The 21,402-nt window shown below is 39.4% G+C and overlaps 1 protein-coding gene across 8 annotated transcripts in view; it reads left to right on the top strand.

Annotated features, from left to right (window-relative positions):
• limch1a (LIM and calponin homology domains 1a) overlaps nt 1-21,402 on the top strand; it is a 70,897-nt gene that overhangs the window by 16,889 nt on the left and 32,606 nt on the right. For 7 of the 8 annotated variants that reach the window (XM_049472200.1, XM_022681650.2, XM_049472201.1 and 4 more), the window contains exons 2-10: nt 1,963-2,033; nt 3,239-3,308; nt 4,724-4,830; nt 6,038-6,068; nt 6,195-6,305; nt 7,337-7,538; nt 10,173-10,413; nt 10,669-10,845; nt 12,921-13,259. In XM_049472200.1, the coding sequence (XP_049328157.1) occupies nt 1,963-2,033; nt 3,239-3,308; nt 4,724-4,830; nt 6,038-6,068; nt 6,195-6,305; nt 7,337-7,538; nt 10,173-10,413; nt 10,669-10,845; nt 12,921-13,259 (1,349 nt within the window). The remainder of the gene's footprint in view (nt 1-1,962; nt 2,034-3,238; nt 3,309-4,723; nt 4,831-6,037; nt 6,069-6,194; nt 6,306-7,336; nt 7,539-10,172; nt 10,414-10,668; nt 10,846-12,920; nt 13,260-21,402) is intronic. The other variant, XM_049472204.1, reaches the window with a different exon arrangement.

Consider the following 21,402-nt stretch of genomic DNA (forward strand, 5'->3'; position numbering starts at 1 on the left):
CAAGCAGACACACACACACACACTTCCACTCTCAGTGGTAGGTGAAGGACGTTAGACAATAAGTGACCTCACAGTGCCCGATATAGTCCTCAGCTGTTGCACAGTCTAGAGGAAATACGTCTGTGTGCCTTCCTCCATTTAACGGCACCAATCCAATCCAGTATTGGTATCAGGTCAGATATAGACATATTTAACAGATCAGGAGTGCAGGCATAAAGTTATCCAAAAGCAGTGTGTAAGACTGGTGGAGGAGTACATGATACCAAGATGCATGAAAAAAAACTGTGATTAAAAAACAGGGTTATTCCACCAAATATTGATTTCTGAACTCTTAAAACTTTATGAATATGAACTTGTTTTCTTTGCATTATTTGAGGTCTGAAAGCTCTGCATCTTTTTTTGTTATTTCAGCCATTTCTCATTTTCTGTAAATAAATACTCTAAATGAGAATATTTTTATTTGGAATTTGGGAGAAATGTTGTCTGTAGTTTATAGAATAAAACAACGATGTTCATTTTACTCAAACATAAACCTATAAATAACAAAATCAGAGAAACTGATTCAGAAACTGAAGTGCTCTCTTCATTTCTTCCAGAGGTGTATCTAATACTTAATGATTGAAAACTGTCTTTATTGGGAAGTGGTGGATTTTACAGCTTGTTGGTGCATTTACAGTTCACTCTATAATCTGTAACGTAATTGTTAATGCTGAGTAAAAGCCTTTTAATTCATTAAACATTAAAAAACCAGATACAGCAGTACTGCTGAAGTTTTTAAACACCTTAGTGTCATAGTATCACATTAGTAGTCCATTATTGTCACCCCAACCAGAAATATGCAGCCAAAAGCATCCTGTGGGTGTAGAAACGTCAAGTCACGCTTAATCGCTGTACAATTGGCTCAACATGCTGCTTTTACACAATCTTTCCAGCAACCTGCTCACAATCCTAGAAAGCTTAATTGTGCTACAGCTTGCCATACCACGCAGGGATTTTCCTCTACCAGGCTCTCCCTAACAACAGGATATTTTGTCTTATTATGTAAAAGCCTCACAATAATCTCTGTTTTGCTTTTTGCATTGGGTGCCAGTGCAAGTTTCTAGTGGTTAAAAGACATTATAGTCTCAACAGAATGACCGTTTATACTCGATGAATGAATCATAGCTGGCATTTGTCTCGCTGAGTCTCTCTGGGTGTACAACCAATTCCTTTGTTTTCTTTGCATTATTCTTCTGATACACTGGAGAGACACCAATTCACTAAAGACAACACTTTGTCAGAATGGCTCTTTTTGGTTCTCTTGTCTCAACTGATAACATCGTACATCTATCAACATTTAACACTATGACCTGATGACTGATCTTCTTGTTTCTACACCCACTATCCTACATTTCATTTTGTAGTTCTATAATTACAAACTGTAGTTCTGTTTTTTTTATATATATATTTCCCTGCATACTTTATTATCCCCCTTTTATATAGATTTTCAATGGTCAGGACCCCACAGGACAGAGAAAACCACCACAAAGCAGCTATAATTTGGGTGTCGGGACAATTATTCCCAGCACAGCAGTGCTGCTGGAGTTTTTAAACACTGTGTTCACTCACTGTCTACTTTACTAGACCCTCTTACCCTTATCTGTCCCACCTTGTAGATGTAAAGTCAGTGATTAAAGCTCTGAATCTGTTGCTGCACAGATTGCATTGATCATCCTATAGTCTATTATTATTATATAGAGGTCACAGGACACACAGGACACAGCTTAGACATTTATGTCTCTTATTTATGACTATATGGGCTATTTTCTTTGATTTTAATCACCTTTGGTATAGTTTAGTCTAAGCAGAAGATGAATCTGTATTAATATGTTCTGTAGAAATAGACTTCATTCAGTTTATTCATGTTGATGAAAGTACAAAACTGTTATGCATAATTTTTTCTTTCTTCTCTTCGAATGACAGGCAGTGACTGGGAGGAGTTTTGGAGAGAAGGACTTCAGAAGTGGACTGGAGAATGGCATTCTGCTGTGCGAGTAAGTGTTATGAGTAAATATGAATATGAACAGTTGTTACAACAATATTCTGTGATTAACTGATAATAATCACACCTATTCTTGTCAATTTGCAGCCTTGTGCCTACGACCGCAGCACAGCAGTGCCAATATTACACATTATAGCACAAACCTCAAGTGTGTTATTGCTTAATTATACCATAGTTCCATTATCCCTGTTTAATACAATATTTTGAGTTAAACAGGACGAGAAAATAGGATCTGTTTGGTTGTAAAAACTCCACGAGTTAAAATAGTTCCATTACTGCTCTGTTTGTAGCTGCACTGTAAGAGCTGCATTGTTGCTAGGTTAGCGTAGTGGCCTCTATTTTCAGTCATTTCAGTCAAAATTGTGGAAATCTAAGGGCACTGTAAATAAACGGAAGCACTTTACTCACCCAAATAAACAGTTTTCAGGAGAGAAATCTGTGTAGATTAAAGTCAATCGCTCGTTTGGCCTTAGAGTCAGCGTTTGTTCATAGCAGTATATAGTCTTGCTAATATATCAGATTAAACGGCAGTTTAGGTAAGTTAAAAAGATATATATTTGATAGCTGGGTCAGATCGAGACCAGATAGGACCATGGGAAATTATTTTGCTCAAATGTTTATCTTTGTTGTCTCAGAAGACGAATTTGGGGTTCTCACTTAGGTTTAATTTAGAGATCATTTAGAGGTCACAGATGTTTTTCTTAAATTTGCTTGGTTGAAATAGCATTAAATATCCTCTGCCCTGTGTGATTTTATTTCCGTCCAGTGCGATCATGTACGTGTTTTTCTCAGACGTCCTCTGAGAAAATTACAGGCTGAATTATCTACTGTATTTCTCTGAACTCCGTGGTCCTCCAGTAATTTTATTCCCGTCTGGACGACCATCTCTGAATTTCGTCTCCTCGCCTTTAATAAAATAGATATTTATCCACTGCCAGAAAGCCAAAAACTCACTGGTCTTCCTGAGGTCTATAGTAAATCTCAAGAGGAGTTAAAAACTCAATGCTATACTCTACTTTCTCTTTCCATCTAATTTAGTTGGAGTCTCGGAGAAACTACAGAGATATGAAGGAGATCTCCTCCTTGACTATTCTTTCCTTTGGGAAATTTTTACATTTCTATTTCTTGTGTTTGTATTTTTTGTAAGTGTTTCTCTGATTGTCGGTGTTAATTGTTCCTATTGTTCCTCTATTCCAGGCTGCTGAGTTCCATCAAACCAGGACTTGTGAAAAAGATTAACAGACTCCCAACCCCCATCGCAGGACTGGTGAGTACTGAAAGTGTGTGTATGTGAATGTGTGTGTGTATGCGCATGTTGGTCATTCATCTGTTGCAAGTGAGCTTTTCTTCTCACCTCTCTGTTTCACAGAGCCTAGAATCCACATTACTGCTGTCAGATTAGAGTGTCAGTATGTATTCCACAGTTCAGTGTGATTTTTTTAAGTTAAACTTAATTTTTTATCCAGTTTATTATTTTAATGACCTAAAAGCAATTTTGCCCTAAAATAATATCACAATATTTAAGGGCTTTTTCTGCAAACAAAACAATATTTTTTTCTATATGAAAACAGTTCAGTTTGGTTTGATGGCTCTTTATATTATTATTATATTATATTCCAGAGGTTTTCAATTTAAAATCAAAGAAACTCAATTTTTCAAGTAGTCTATATAATATCTCTATAATGCAACACATAAATATACCACTGTACTATTTCATGCATGCAAATAAACTGCAAACTAGGGGTGGGAAAAATGGTTCTAAAATAATTTCACAATATTTTAGGGTAATTTTGAGATGTTTTACAACAAAATACTTAAAGCTTCTCAATTAATATATATAAAAAAATCACAAAATAGATGCTTTCAAACACAACCTGATATTTACCCTCAGAAATTGCTGGTATAATTTACCCATCCTGTGTCCCAGATACAGCAAAAAAGACCCACACCATGATACTACCACCACCATGTTTCACACATAGGATAAGGATTTTATGCTTTGCAGATTGGCAGCAGTGTCCTTTTTTTGAACAGCAGCGTTTTTTTTACTTCTTGTTGCCATGCTATACTCATCATTATTGGTCAGGTGAACAGGGCCTTCAGTTGCTTAGAAGTTCCCTTGGGTTCTTTGTGAGCTCATTGACTATTACATGCTTTTCTCATGGTGGGATCTGTGTTGGTGATTAACACTCCTGGGAAGGGTTATAATAGTCTCTCCATTTGTACAGTATCTGTCTGACTGTGGATTGGTGTAAACCACACACTTTAGAGATGATTTTGTTATCTTTTGCAGCTTAATGGGCATCAGAAATCTCCTTTATTTGTCCCATTAACTAAAAAAAAACTGCCTCTAATTTCACCTCCAAAAAATTAGCTTATTCTAAAGGTTCTCATACTTTTGCCACACTTGATAATTTTACTCAGTAAATAAATGACTTATTAAAGTATTTATTTATTAAAGTATTATATTTTTATCTTGTTATCTACTTTTACATTGTAATTGGGGGTCACCCTTAGTGTATTCAGAGTTTAAATGAAGGTTGATGAAGGTTGACTGATGGATGAATGGATTGATGGATACTGCAATTTGTCTATAGGGTCCCAGAGTAATGCATCTTAAGGAGAGATTAGAAACTTCGATGGCTTCTGTAAGTAATTATGTGATACGTGTTCCTGTTCCAGGATAATCTCACCATGTTCCTGAGGGGATGTGAGGAGCTGGGATTGAAAGGAACGCAGCTGTTCGACCCTGGAGACCTGCAGGACACTTCCACACGTGCTAACCTCACGTACGATACGCTACGCTGTGTGTCTGTCTAACATCTCAGACATGTTCATGTTAAATCTAGACAAACACATGCCTCGTCTTTTCTAACTGCCGCTGATGCAACATCACTGGGTAATCGATAATCTGTTAGCTCTGATACATCAGCTCACAGATGCCTGTGCTGACCAACATTAAACCCACCCAGAGAGAGCATGACAAATCGTGCTCGCTCAGACTCCTGCTGCTGATGCCGAAGCAGCACAAACTAGGGATTTGAACCAGCGATCCTGAGGTCATGGTCGCAGTGGCTTAGTCCACTAGCCCAATAAGATTTTTACTTTGCAACCAGCCAATAAACTCACAGAATAAGACATAAAACCCAAACTCGCACATATTGAACCACAATATGAACAGACATCAGATTGAAGATTATTTAAATCCTTCAATTTCAGCATTTGGACACCAACTCTTACAGTCATATGAAAAGGTTTGGGCACCCCTATTAATCTTAATCATTTTTAGTTCTAAATATTTGGGTGTTTGCAACAGCCATTTTAATTTGATATATCTAATAACTGATGGACACAGTAATATTTCAGGATTGAAATGAGGTTTATTGTACTAACAGAAAATGTGCAATAAGAGGAGACTCTTCAAATAGGAGAACAACTTGCAATTGGCCACCTTAAATACCTTTTCTCATGATTGGATACACCTGGCTATGAAGCTCAAAGCTCAATGAGGTTACCAAACCAATTTTGTGCTTCAGTAAGTCAGTAAAAAGTAGTTAGGAGTATTCAAATCAATAAAATGATAAGGGTGCCCATACTTTTGCACCGGTCAAATTTTGGTTGAATGCATATTGCACATTTTCTGTTAGTACAATAAACCTCATTTCAATCCTGAAATATTACTGTGTCCATCAGTTATTAGATATATCAAACTGAAATGGCTGTTCCAAACACCCAAATATTTAGAACTAAAAATGATTAAGATTAATAGATTAATAGGGGTGCACAAACTTTTTTATTTGACTGTAACTTTGTTAAACGCCGCTCGCTTACTTCTAGTAGCAGGGTCTGTTTTCAGATTTGATTTAAACAATCACAATATATCGCCTTGTTTACAGTATCGCAATATATATGATATATTGAATTTTAACATCTGTATCGGGACTCCCACACTGTTGTTCTGTCTTCTTAATTTCTTGTCGTTTGTTTCTGTTCTAGGGGTTCAGACCTGAGTCGAAAGCTGAAGAACGTAAGGAATATTTTGGCTTTTGTTTTACATTATTCTTGTTTCTATTAACTCATTTTTTGGGAGATGTACGATTGTGTTATTATGTTTATTTCTTTACGCAGATATATGTTTGTGTGTTATGTTCAGGTGCTGATAACGATCTACTGGCTGGGAAAAACTGCTAACAGCTGCACGTCGTATAACGGTCCGACACTCGACCTGAAGGAATTTGAAGGCCTTCTGTCCATGATGAGAAAGGTAAAAGATTTTAACCCATTATAGTGTGGATGACCAGTACAGAATATTAGCTATAATGGCGAAACTTCTCCAATGTAATGTTATATTTATTTTATATTTTCTTTGCATATTAGTTTATCTGCAGCCCCGTCAATACTTTGTTAACCTAATATTATAATATAACTCACAATAGAGTTAAAAGAAATGTAGTAGAGAATACCTCCTAATCTCCTGAGAATTCACACAGATCACCACATGGCAGGAATGGTTATTTGGGTGTTGGGTTGTTAATCAGACACAGCTGTGCTGCTGGAGTTTTTAAACACCCCAGTTTCACAGCTGCACTGAAAATAGTCTACCAACCAGTAGGGGTGTGCCATATCGTATCAAACTTGATAATATTGCCAACATTTATGAATATCGCGAACGATATTATATCCTGATATATCGTGCCATAACACTCACCCCTAATTATCACATCAGGGTTCTACTTTTTTGCTGTTTTAAGCAAAAGAAAAATTCACACTGTTCTCATTTCCTATTAAATATCTACTAGAGACAGATTATATCTGTCCAGTATCATTTATTTTACTTTAGTCCTGGATATATGGAGATATTTGGGGTCCTGTTACAAATCTGCTAAAATTCTTGTATTTTTTTAATATTTCAGTTAGAAATAATAATATTAATATTATCGTATACAATAATACAATGTACGTTTTGTTTTGTTGCAGTAGTGTATTTTTATTTTATTTTTTGTCATATCACCAAGAGTATCGTTATCATGATAACACTATGAAATATTGTGATATTATTTTAGGGCCATATCGCCCACCCCTACCAACCAGAATTATCCAGCCAACCACATCCTGTGTTAAAAAAATAAATAAATAACAGGTCATAATGTTATGCTTGATTAACAATATGGTCGGTGTCTGGAAAGTTTTGTTCTAAGCAGCTCTAATTTCTAATTCTCAGGTGAGCCTTGCTCATTATTTTAATTATGTTTTCTGTGTGTGTGTGTGTGTGTGTGTGTGTGTGTGTGTGTGCAGGAGTGTGTAAGTGAGGAGTCAGACTCTCCTAAGCGGAATATACGAGACAGTGGTTATATAGATAATTGGGAATCCGAGCGTTCTGATTCGCTGTCTCCACCAAGGCACGGACGGGATGACTCATTCGATAGCCTGGACTCGTTCGGTTCACGATCGCAAAACACACCGTCCCCTGACACTGTCCTCCGTGGCAACAGTGACGGTAAGACTCTGTGTTTTTATTATCTCTTTCTCTCTCTCTCTCTCTCTCTCTCTCTGTTCCTCTTTCTCTCTATCCCTTTCTTTTGTCCAGAAACCCAATAAGTTACTTCTTTTTTGTGCCAGTCCTCCTTAGGGGTGGGCAATATTATATCATATACAATATATCGTGACACAGCAATATCATGATATAAAAAAAAAAAACTCTGTTACCTCAGGTGACAGAGTTGAAATGCCTATACCTGTATAAGCTGTAGGTGTTATCTTGTTATCTTGAGTGAGGTTGATTGAACACTGGTAAAGGTGCTCATGGCAAGGCAGTGTGAAATATGGGGGTTGGAGTTGAGACCTGACGATAGTGGAGGCCAAATGAACGGGACATAAATTTTTACCACAGTGGACACGGTGGTTATGATTGTGACCGGTGGTATCTGGTTAGAATGATCCATTCGATTCATATTCAGTGCAGGAGACACCACACTCATATCCCACAGGTCACTGCAGTGTTTCATGGGACATTGCTAGTTCCTGTCCCATTACATGGCTTGTCAGTGTGGTTTTAATCGAATTATAACCTTTCTCTTTCTGTGTCTGTCATATACGCTTACACATACACAAAGACACACACACACACACGCTAAAGCCAGACTTCATATCGAAATGGCCTGTCTAGTCAGCAGATCTTGGGTTGGAACAGCTGGACACAGACACACGCTACCATGAACACACACCCATGTACAGTGATCCAACACACACAGCTGTCTGAATGAGGAATCAATATCACAGAGTTTCAGATTCACACGAGAACGAGAACACTGTGACTGATCAGTACATCCGAAGAGAGAGAGAGGGAGAGAGAGAGAGAGAGAGAGAGAGAGAGATAAAGAGAACAGGGTAAAACAATGCAAGGCACAAAAACAAAATGAATGTGGGAGAAAAATAACGAGAGAGAAAGATCGAAAGTAAGACAGAGAGAGAGAGAGACATGAAGAGAAAATTACAGTAAGAGAGAGAATGAGCGAGATAGAAAGAGAGGAAGAGCAAAAGAACAAGGGATAGAATGAAACAGTGCAAGATAAAAATACAGAACAAAAGAAAAAAAGAGAGCAAGAGAAAACAAACACTGAGAAAAGAGAATACAAGAGGGCAATAGAATAGGAGAGAGAATTAAAAAAGAGTGTAAGAGAGAACAAGAAAGAGACAGAAAGAGAGAATGAAAGACAGATAGATAAAGAATAAGAAAACAGGAGAGAGAGTATAAGCAGTATAAGAGAGTACGAAATAGTGTAAGAGAGAAAAAGAACAAGAAAAATTAAAGGGAGAGATTATTTGGCATTCATCCACGTTGCCAACTAGTGGATATTTTACATTATTTGTTTATTTGAGATAATTTCCAATTTTTAAATAAAAAAAGTAAAGGTATAAAATAAGTTTGTTCTGTACATCAGTTATTATAGTCTAATATACATACTACACAATAGGCCTCCATCCCAGACTCAGCACACAGTTCAGACCCACACATGAGCTGCAGTTAATCAGTCGTATCAGGCATTGTGAATGGAGGTCAGAGGGCAGAGTCTCACCTGATTGCACCAGCCTCAAATATTTATGCATGTGCTTTTTTGACGTGTGTGTGTGTGTGTATGGGTAATGTGTGTGTGAGTAGTGTTATTGTTTTCAAGTTAAGCAGGAGTCCCCCTGCTGCCTGCATGTAAAATAACACTGTGTGAACATGAGCTGGTCCAACATTAGAGCTATATGTTTTGCAAAGAAAAGTGTATTAGCATCTGGTAGGCTATAGGTGCATACAGAGGTCATATTTGTTTTTAATTTATTTTAAAGCAATGTGTTGATTGCTTTGTTTGTAAGCAACATGGTTGAAGCTATGAGTGGCTAAAGAGCCTTAACCTAGCTGATCTGGCTGCAGTGTGTTAGCATTGTAGCTTTAAACCTGCCAAAGCTGACTGGCTAGCATTGCGTCTATCTAGCAATTGCATTGTTAGCATGGCTTTAGCCCTGTCAAGGCCTTGTCGCTGCTGTGTCTGTTAGCATTGTGGATCTAAACCTACTGAAACCAACAGTTAGTATCTCGACTTGTAACTCTAAACCTGCTAGGACCTGCTGTTAGCACTGTAGCTAAACCGCCCTAAGCAGAGACTGTAAAAAATGATGGACGCTGTGTTGCCGTTCCCATTCATTCAATGAAAATGAAGCCAAAATCTTCCGCCATGTTGGCGATCCTGATACCTGAGTCTGTAGAGCGCAGTAGAGACCAGAAGAGGGAGAAAGACTGTGGAGAGACGGCCCACTCATTTAAATAACCCCGCCCCTGAGGCATTCCTCGAGGTCACAGGCTGCAGAGCGGAGCGGGCACCTGACCTGTGGTGGCTTCACTTTTGAGAGATGATGCTCTGTCCAGCTATACACAGTCTATGGCCCTAAGCATGCTCAGCCTGGCTGCTTTGCCTGTTAGCATAGCATCTCTAACTCTATAGACAGAGGTGAGCCGGCTCTTAGCATCATAACTAACCTCCAGATCCTAGATGTTTGCAGCTAAATGCTACATAAGTGTTTGAAATTGTATATAAAAATAACACAGAATCTTCCTCCTTTCCTTTCCCTCTTTACCTCTTTTCAGACTCAGAAGGTGACGGTGGATCCCGGAGGTTGCCAGATGTGCGCAAAGATGACATGTCTGCCCGCCGGGTGTCCTATAAAGAGCCGCGTGCCGTGGTGCCCTTTAACCAGTATCTTCCCAACAGAAGCAACCAAACCAACTACATTCCTGCTCCGCTGAGGAAGAGGAGGAGTGAGCGAGAGGAGGAGTGGAGGAGCACGAGCAACGCCACCTCCCCTGTTAGTGGAGAGAAACCACTCAGGTACTGTATGAACAACAAAGCCTTTCAAAAGATCTTTCTTTTCTTTTCCAGGAGAAGAAAGAAGGAAGTCAGCGAGATGAGAAGTGTGATTATTACAATTTTGTGGCGGGTGCGCATTATTTTTGCGTGAATTGTCCAAGCGTTCAGTACATCAGCACATATATACAAATATATATATATATATTTACTGTACATGCACATCATCGGGTTTGTCCTCTTGTGCTGTTTGCGTATGTGTGTGTGTGTGTGTATCAGAGAGGAGTGTGTTGGTGCACTGAAAGAGGAAGGGAGCAGCACAAACTCCCAGAGAACTGTTACCTGGGCAGTGGCCAAAGGGGTGGAGCCTGAGCTTGGGGAGGAGCTAAAGAAGATAAGAAAGCTAGAAAAGGCGGGAATTAAAGTGTTGCCCGCCTCTGTGCGATATAACAACAGGTCAGAGGGACGTTGTAACAGCCGTTGTGTGTGTGTGTGTGTGTGTGCGCGTACGCTGGGAGTTCACACACTAATAAGAGTGCATGAGAGTGTGTGTGTGTGTGTGTGTGTGTGTGTGTGCATCTTGTTCATCTAAATTAACTGAAATGTGTTTATTGCATGTGTGTTGTTCACTACTCTGGCTAAAAGAACATGCAGTAGTTTCTGGGTCTGTACAGGTGTGGTGTTCAGGTATACAGGTTGAGTATAAAATCCTGTAGCCCATTTGCACACACATGTTGAAGCTGGTCCTGTAGATCCTGTAGATCACTAATAAGAGGCTAAAGCTCTCGCCCAGCTAGTCCCAAAGTGCATGATTGACATGATTAACTCTGGTGACCAAGCAGACTAAGGAAGTGTTGTATTCTGGGACACTGAGACATTCCTGGGAAAGCCTTGCTGTGTGTGGGCGAGCATTATCCCGCTATAAAAACGTCTTACCATGAGAGACAACACGTGTCCCTCTTACCAGTTTAAGTATGTACAGTGTTACCAAAAATCTATATTTATATACACATATTAACAAAAAAATAATACACAATTGTCTGATTAGTGGTCTGTGGTCTGACAGCTGTGGATCTCGCCACAAAAGAACAGATAGAAAGGCTCCTAGAGACTACTTTGGCGTAGTGTACCTCCTGGTGAGAGACTTAACAGACTCTGTTCACATTACCAGGCTGAAATGAGTAAAATCTGATTTTTTGCTCAATGTGGTTCAGATCTTAATTTTTTTCACGGCTGTGGGAACGTGCCAAATTCAAATTTTTTTTAAATCAGATCTAAGCCACTTCCATATGTGGTATACATATGGAATATGTATACGTATCCGATTATATTGTCCATATTCATGGACATGCGGCATGAATGTAAATGGTCAAATTGGAATTCATGCGTCTTTTTGCTTTTACGCATTAGCATTAGCATTAGCGCTACGTGCTTCTCTCTCGTACCCACACTGTATCTCTTGGTGCAGCTGTGAAGCTCTAGCTGCAAAAAAAACAGCAAAAGCAAACCACCTGTCCTTTTTTTCACCTCCTGGAGCTGAACATGAACTTCAGACCATTCGCGCAAAAGATGCTCCACAGATGAGCTGCTGACAAACGCATCCATTTCCCTTTATAAAGCTACGAGTCGTCTCGTCTCTTGTTTTAAGAGGTGCGCATGTGAGGCGTTTCAGGGGCAGATTCGTTCACTTTACAAACAAATACAGGTTACTTACATGTGTGAATGTGAACCGTCAAGATCTGAGCAAAAAATCGGATTTGAGCAACGTAGCTTGTAATGTGAACGTAGCCATAGTGATGAATGCAGGATTGGTCAGGACTTACTGTTGTATACTGTTGAGCCCTCGTTGTGAGAGCTTCATACCTGCCTTTAATGTGGAGCAACAAACGTCTCCGACAGCTCCTTAAATCATCCCACCAGCAGTTGGGAGCAGTTTGTTCAAAGGCAATATTTAAGCTCTCACCACAAGGCCTTCGTACTCGAATCTGACTGCTGATGGATCCCAAACAGGTCCTGGATTCATTACTAAAGACTGAAGGATTTCTTATATATGAGTCATATCTAGCAACAGTCAACAGTCTTTCACCAGGAGGTACACTACATTAAAGAGGCCTCTAAGCGGAGGAAGCAGCACTTTTACACCCTCTTGTGTCTAATCATCTAATCATACTACAGCTGTAACCAATCCAGGGTGTGTGTATATACATTCGGATTTTTGATAATTCTACATACTTTGAATGCTTAAAAGATTACGATTACGTAAAAGAGACGTTTTATAAGACTTCGTACGCTGTGCTGTTGTAGTAGCTATCGCATCATTTTTGCTTACGGCTGTAGTTGCAGTAAGTGTGATTTGTGGTGGCGTTTGTTTTTCGGTTTGGTGCATCACCGCCCCCAAATGAACCCTGCCTGGAAAGTGCACTGGCTGTGAGTTGTGGATTGCACGCACTTGCCTGACGCACGTTTCCCTGCCTGACGGATGTAGGATGTATATTCATACTATTGCTTTCATGGCAAACTTCCCCTTCCAGTGCTAAAGTTATTGCTGCAGAGCCTGATCAGCTCAGGTCTCCATCACCGGACATCATTCTTCGACGCGACAACGAATTCATGCGAGCGGACCACCCGCACGACTGGGACGCCAACGAGGATGATGACGATGAAGACGAAGACAGGAGAGTCCCGGACGTCCAGAAGGACGATCTGGCATCTCGAAGAGCACGCATGAACCAGCCGCGTCCCGGTGTGACGCGTCACTTCCTGCCGGTGGGGTGTAGCAAGAAGGATCAGGAGCGGTGGGAAGGGATACGACTGGCATCCCAGCATGCTGTGCTGGAGAGGATGGAGAAAATGGAGCAGGAGAAAAGGAGGTGTGTTCACAGTGTGCAGAGTGAAGGTGGTGTGGCCTACTAATAAAAACTAAATGAAAAATAAATTAAATAAAAATAATAATAATAGTTACGTAACTTAATTTCCAAAAAACTAACCATTATTAGCGAGGCTTGGTAGGAGCTGGCAGATTTTACAGTGGTTCCAGAATTGTTGGCACCTTTGATAAAACATAAAATACTTATAAAACCTATACATAATACATGTGATCATTTTTTGTCGTAGAAAGAAGATAAAAGAAGATCAAATCAAAAGATAAATAAATTTCAACAAAATTTTAACCCCCCCTGAATAAAGAAAGCTTGAGAAGAACCAAAAAAATAGAATATCATTAAAAAGTTACTTTATTTCACTAAATCAGTTCAAAGTGTGAAACGTATATATTATACAGCTCTGGCAAAAAAAATTAGAGCACTTAAAAATGATGAGTTTCTTTGATTTTGCCAAATTAAAAACCTCTGGAATATAATCAAGAGGAAGATGGATGATCACAAACCATCAAACCACCAAACTGAACTGCTTGAATTTTTGCACCAGGAGTAAAGCAGCATAAAGTTATCCAAAAGCAGTGTGTAAGACTGGTGGAGGAGAACATGATTCCAAGATGCATGAAAAAAATTTCTGTAAATAAATGCTCTAAATGACAATATTTTTATTTGGAATTTGGGAGAAATGTTGTCTGTAGTTTATAGAATAAAACAACAATGTTCATTTTACGCAAATATATACCTATAAACAGCAAAATCAGAGAAACAAATCCAGAAACTGAAGTGGTCTCTTATTTTTTCCAGAGCTGTATAGATGTAGTACACACAAAGGGATCTATTTTAAGTGTTTATTTATTTTAATGTTAAAGTTGTATGGCTTAAAACCAATGAAAAAACTAAAAATCATTGTCTCAGAAAATATTATATAAGACAATTTGGCAATGAGGGAAGTCCTGCTGGAAAATGAAATCTGCGTAAAAGAGGGAAACATGAAATGCTGGGAAAACACTGCGCTGACTTTGGACTTGATATAACAGCAGATGACCTGTCTCTGAAATAAAGTAACTTTTTAATTATATTCTCTTATTTTTTAAAAGCACCTGTAAATTAATACATTTAATCAGAATTTTTTGTTTTGTTGTTAAATATTTATAACCGCAAAACAAAGTTTGAACAAAGTTAAATCACTATAATAAGAAGAAAAATAAGAAAGGTAAGATAATGATAGAATGCCAACGTAGTGTTTTAGCACTGTTGTGGAGTTTTGGTCTTATTTAACAAAGTTGTCTACAATTCTAAAGATCAATACATGAAACAGTATTGGCTGAATCTTAAATAACTTTTAATTAAATACTACAGTGTAAATAATTATTTAATTAAAATATATATATTTTTTATATATATAATTTATATATTCATCAATTCATTCACTCATCATTCCTTTTTTCCTTCTTTTCTCTCTGTATGCAACATCATGTCTTCTTTGGTGCTGGTCTGTGTGTTTGTGTCTGTGTGTGTGGGTGTGTGTGCTGTTGTCTATTTTTTATTATACTTTTTTTTTGCATTATTGGTGCCATTGCTGTGATACAGCGAGGCTGACTCCGCCTCCTCTGAAGAAGCATTGATTATAACCCGTAAGGAGAACCCGTTTCTCACTCCTCACGGGAGAAAGAGGGCTGAGGAGGAGGAGGAGGAGGGTGATGAGGAGGGAAGGGGGAGGGCGGTGGTGCCGGACCGCTTTACGGATGACCTGGCCAGGAGGAGAGCTCGGAGCCGGTCCGGCCCACAGAGAGACCCCCGCCAGTCTCTGGTTCAAAAGGCCATCACTCAGTCTGACCTCGAGAAGTGGCAGAGGCTTTCTCTGCACACTGAAAACAGGTGCGCTCTCGCATCCAAACCATTACGCACTTGACGAGTTCAAGATTTGTATATTTTTAATCAGTTTAAACAGTTTGATTTACTGTGCAAGCAACAACTGTGCTTAGAAATATCATACTATATACACTGATATTAAATTCCAAAAGCATTTACTATCAAATATATAAAATTGATTGTGAAGTTGCCTATGGGGACTGCTTTGCTTGGGGATAAGTATAAGTATGGATAAGTATAAGTATAGGGTAAAGCCCAATCTGGATGGGATTAGTTTCTCAGAGGGTCGTCTGTGAAAAATATCTAACACTTCTCCTCAGTAATAAAACTCTTGCATCCGGAATGCAATTGAAAAAAACAGGAGGACCAGTGAGTTTTTTGGCTTTCTCGGTTACGTGACAATCGCGTTCAGTAGCTCCTCCATTTCCACTCGCTGTTGAGTTTACGTGGATCTCCATGGAAACGCACGCCCAAAGTGTAATTACGGTGCGCGGCAGTGGACAAATAGCTAATGTATTAAAGGTGAGGAGACGAAACTCATAAACAAAACATGTGATTCTTGACAAGACTAAAATTACTGGAGGACCACAGAGTTCAGTTCAGCCTGTAATTTTCTCAGAGGATGTCTGAGAAAAACACGTACATGGTCGTTCCGGACAGGAATAAAATCACAGAGGACCCCCTATAAAAAATAAGAAAATGACCCCAGAACCCCTTTAAGAAACTAATCCCGTCCTGATAGGGCTTAAGTGAGGTGTTATATTGTGAGTGAGGTCAAACACAGGCCATAGTGCTCATGGCTAGGTGACGTTCCTCGATCCACAGTGTCATGCGTGTTAACACTGGTAATACATCTCGAACTGCATTACCACCCACAGCAGACAGCGCAGTGGGTGTAAATGATCGTGACCTGCTGTGTCTGGCTAAAATTGTCCGTTAATGACATCTTTAATCTTTTAACCTAATATAATCACTAGAATTCTTTGGTAGAAGTCTTTTCTACCAAAGTTGCTTACATTATCGAAGGTCTCAAAGTTGTCAAAACATTCAGTCTTTTTGATTTAGTTAATACCAAATATATAATACATACTGGTCCTTCTCCTTCTTTAGCGAGGCCTCCTCCTCTTCCTCCTCCTCTACTGAGGTGTCAATCATAACTCGCAAGGACAACGCCTCCCTGACCCCTGAAACAGTGAGGCAGAGAGAGGATGTGAAGGAGTGTAGTGTTGAAAGGGAGACTGAAGAAAAAGAGAAGGGGGTGGTGCCTAATGTACAGAAAGATGACCTGGCCAGGAGGCGTGGCCAAACTGTCGCACTTCCACAGCAGGACCCGCGACTGACCCTGGTTCAGACGGCCATCACCCAGTCAGACCTAGAGAAGTGGCAGAGGCTCAAGATGAGCACAGACAGCAGGTGCTTGACCACAGACACTGACCTTTTACTTTGTAGATTGAACTGACCACTGACCTTACTGACATTGACCTCTGACTGACACTGTTGATGATCCTGAAATCGCAAAGGGTTACTGTACAATTGAGAGGACAGGGAAACTTGATTTACATCCTCCATTGGCTTTTTTAGCTATTACAACTTCAGCTGTTATGGGAAGGCTTTCCACAAGGTTTAAGAGTGTGTTTTTTGGAACGTTTGACTGAGGAGTAGTTCTTCCACACCTGACTTGCTCATCCATGCATGTCTTTATGGACCTTGATTTGTGTGCACTGGTGTTTAGTTATGTTAAAACTGGAAGGGGTTGTCCCCAAACTGTTTCTGATAAGATGGGAGAATAAAGTTGTCCAAAATATCTTGGTATGATGAAGCATTAAAAAAGGGTCAAAGCTTAACTCCTAAAAAAATGGCAACCCCAAACATAATCCCCCTCCACCGTGCAGTCAAACAAGTACTGTTTTTCTGGCAACTGCCAAACCCAAACTCGTCCTTTGGATTGCCAAATGGAGAAGCATGATTGGTCACGCCAGAAAGAAGGTCCAGTGGCAGCGTGCTTTACATCACTGCATCTGATGCTTTGCCCAACTGGACTTGTTGCACAGGTGGCATCCTATCAAAACATTAACAACATCTACCTAATATTGTGTAGGCACCTCATTATTTTGCCAGAACAGCTCTGACCAATCGAAACCAATCGAGTAATGGACTTTAAGAGATTTTTTAAGGTTGTTTTGGATGGTTTAAGCTGGTCTGTGATGGGTTGGTTAAATCTCTCTAGTCCAGTTTTTCGTGAATAGAGGCTCGCTCAAATGAGCCTGGCGTGAAGTCAGCTTGGTTACAGGCTGACTGCCAGCACCCTCTAGCATTGTTAGCACTAGCGCTTTTAATGTTGTGTAAATTAGTTTTGGCCATTTGCACTTGTGTTGTGTAGCAGTTGTGTAGCGGTTGTGTAGCGGAGTGTGGAAGGCTTTAGCCTCAGGTAGATCTATCATCACATAAATGTGAGATTAAATAAGTGTGGATTAAAAACGGCAAAACTACAAAAAAAAACAAAAAAAACAGTTGAAATAAACAGCCAGCAGTAAGAGTCCAAGTAAACGTAGCCTGTAGTAGCAGTAGCTGGATGGTAAAGTGTGTAGCGGAAGTAGCCTAATTAAAAATAGGGCCAGAAGGTAACATAGACACGAGTGCACCCTCTGAGCATATATTGTGAACAAATAAAAGTTATTTGAGAGCTCAGATCTCTTGAGATAGCAAGACTTTTGGATGGTGTTACTTTTTGTCTTTTCACCTTTTCCCTTATCCCTTTGCAACACTGAGCAACAGGCTGATAACAACTTTACTGTGTGACAGTATGACCTAAAAGATGACTAACAGACAGAGAGATAGGGCTGCAACGATTAGTTGATATAATCAACAGTGTCGAATATTTAAATTTGTCAACGACAAATTTCGTTGTTGACTTTCCTAGTTTTAAACAAGATCCAGACAATAAAATGCCATTTAAATCTCATGTTCATCTGTTTCTATCTGTTTTTAGAGATGGAGGACATGGCAGACATAATCGTTGACTAATCAACTAATCAAACAAAATTATCATGAGATTAGTCGACTCCCAAAATAATCATTAGTTGCAGCCCTACATACAGACAGACAGATCATTCAGTACGATAATCTATTATGCTCTCTGCTTTTGTCTAGTTTCTTATGTCTCCATACACTTTTATATTTGTATTTGAGCCTACACTGATAAAGCATAACACTTAGGTCCTAGTTTCTACACCCATTATCCATATATAGCAAATAGAATCCTTTGTAGTTCTATAATTTAAAAAAATGTAGTCCTCTGCATAAATTATTAACCATTTATTAAATATTTATTAAAGTTGTTAATCATCTCAGGGTCACCTCTGGACTGAGAGTATCCCACCGACTGCAAAACTATGAAGCAACATAGTCTCTGACTTTACATTGTGAAATAGAGTGAAGGACAGTGAGGGAACACAGTGTTTAAGAACTACAGCAGCACTGCTGTATTTGATCCATTCACTTATACACACCTCCTGTAATTATAGAGCTACAAAGTGTCCTATATGAATGATGGGTGTAGAAACAAGGAGGTGGTCATAATGTTATGCTTGGTCCTGTATATGGTGTGTTACCTCCTGTGTGTATGATGCGTCTGTATGCATGTGGTGTTTGTGTGTGTGTGTGTGTGTGTGTGTTCAGTGACCCGCCCCCCGCCCCGCTGTGCCAGGCCTGCCTTGAGAAAGGCTCCATCCTCGCCGCCCCCCCTGCGAGGGTTGCCAGGGGCGACCTGGCCGCCGGCCGAGGGCGCTCTCCTAGGGACCGGCGGCGTTTTGTGACGTTCGGGGGGGTGACTGAGCTGGAGTGTGTGTCGTGGAGAGAGGAGGAGGAGGAGGAGGAGGAAGGGCGGAGAGAGGGAGAGGGGGAGGAGTCAGAGACTCTTCGACGCCTCCTCTCCACGGCAACTGTTGCCATGCCCACCTTAGGGGTGAGCCCAGGGCTAACGGCGGTGAGAGTGGTGGGCAGGTAGGGAGATAGAGAGAGTAGGACGCACACACTGATGCACACTGATGCATACACACTCACTCATATGGATATCCGTACACACACACACACACACACACACTTCGCTTTCAGACACATATACAGTGTGCTTAAAAACACGCTGTACAAAAACACACAAAGGATACATTCAAACACAGAAAGGCACAGCACACACACACACTCACACACACATTGCTTGCTGAATGGCCTGGCTTCCCTCTTCCTTCCAACGCTAGCCGTAATTTGTGGCTCAGTGAGCGAATGATTTGGCGGACTTTCTCACTAACAGACACACAGACACACACACACACACACACACACACACACAGACAGGACAGCCTGAACTAATTGCTGATGCTGATGTAGGTAGGTAGTCGTTGCTACAGCGCTGCGGTGACTGGCTGCATCTGCTCCATCTGATATATTTAAAGGTACACTAAGAACACTCCTTGTGAAATTAAACTTACACATTTATTTACACATTAACAGTAATGTGTATTTATTTATACAATTACTTACACATTAACAGTAAAAACGAAGGAAGAAAAAAGGATACCACTTTAAAATAAGACTACCTTTATAAAGAGTTTATAAATGGTTTACAATTAGTTTATTAATGGCTACTAATTAGGTTGTAAATGCCTTAAAAATCATTAATAATCAGTTATAACACATACGTAGAAAGGGCAACAATGACCTGTTGTTTGCCAAATAGTGAACCCACAGCCATCTATATTGTTGCCTTTTCTAATTATGTGTTATAACTGATTATTAATGATTTTTAAGGCATTTACTACCTAATTAGTAACCATTAATAAACTTATTGTAAACCATTTATAAACCCTTTAGTCTTAGTCTTATTTTAAAGTGGTACCGAAAAAAGTTACCAGGAACAAAGACTTATATATACAGCTCATATACCGAAAAAATAAGAGACAAGCTCTGGAATATAATCAAGAGGAAGATGGATGATCACAAGCCATCAAACCACCAAACTGAACTGCTTGAATTTTTGCACCAGGAGTAACGCACAAGCATAAAGTTATCCAAAAGCAGTGTGTAAGACTGGTGGAGGAGAACATGATGCCAAGATACATGAAAAAAAAACTGTGATTAAAAACCACCAGGATTATTCCACCAAATATTGATTTCTGAACTCTTAAAACTTTATGAATATGAACTTGTTTTATTTGCAGTATTTGAGATCATAGTAAAATCAGAGAAACTGATTCAGAAATTGAAGTGGTCTTTTAATTTTTTTCCAGAGATTTGCTGGAAATGTTTGTTTATTGAAATGAATAGGATGCATTGAGGCTTAAATGCTAGTGGACACGTACTGTAATAAAGTAGATGTGGGAAGTTGATAGTGTGCCCAAAAGCATCCAGTGTGTGTTCAGAAAAGGGAGGGCCACTGGTTGCAGGAGTGTATTAATGCAATGTTGGGCATTACCACACACAGTGGACAGTGAACAGAGTGGGTGATAATGATGGTGACCAGTGGCTTCTGGCTAGAAGTGTCCATGTGAGCAGAACACCAAAACAAAAGTGACGGATAAACGACAGTGTCACTTAGTGTACCTTTAAGGGTTTTGAAAGACTCTTGGCATAACTTGGTTTTATAGCCTGGCTTTATAGCGTACTGATGTATTATGCAGTGGACTGGCAGCTGATTGAACGCGACTTTGCGGCATTGCGAGTGTGAGAAAGTGAGAGAGCATTTTTGAGGTTAATTATGTTGCATACAACTTGGTTTATGTCTGAATTCTATGTGGAAATACATTAGCTAGATTCCATTTACACTTTTTCTTCTTCAGTAAAACCAGATTAAAGGAAGTTTTACTTGTTTGTTTCCATATATAATATCAGCACATTATGTTGTCTGTGTTTTATTTCTAGTAACCGACTGTATGCATAGTCTTACACCTCTTTTAAAAGCAATGCCTGCAACATATGTTGTATATAGGCCTGTCACGATAACACGATAATTTTCAGGACGATATATTGTCCCATAAATTATTGCGATAAACGTTAATATTGTCATTTTAAAGCACCACTATAAAAAATGCTTTTTCTTGCTTCTATACTAGCATAGTAATACTATTACACCATTTTACCACTATCATCTCAGTTTACCACAGTTATCCATGTCATTAATTGTCTAAAGTCATTATAAAAATTTAAAAAACTAAAATACACTAGTAGTAACAGGTGAGACATGAAACAGATATGTGGAGGTAAAGTCTGA

This window comes from Astyanax mexicanus, chromosome 25, assembly GCF_023375975.1.
Source record: "Astyanax mexicanus isolate ESR-SI-001 chromosome 25, AstMex3_surface, whole genome shotgun sequence".
NCBI lineage: Eukaryota > Metazoa > Chordata > Actinopteri > Characiformes > Acestrorhamphidae > Astyanax > Astyanax mexicanus.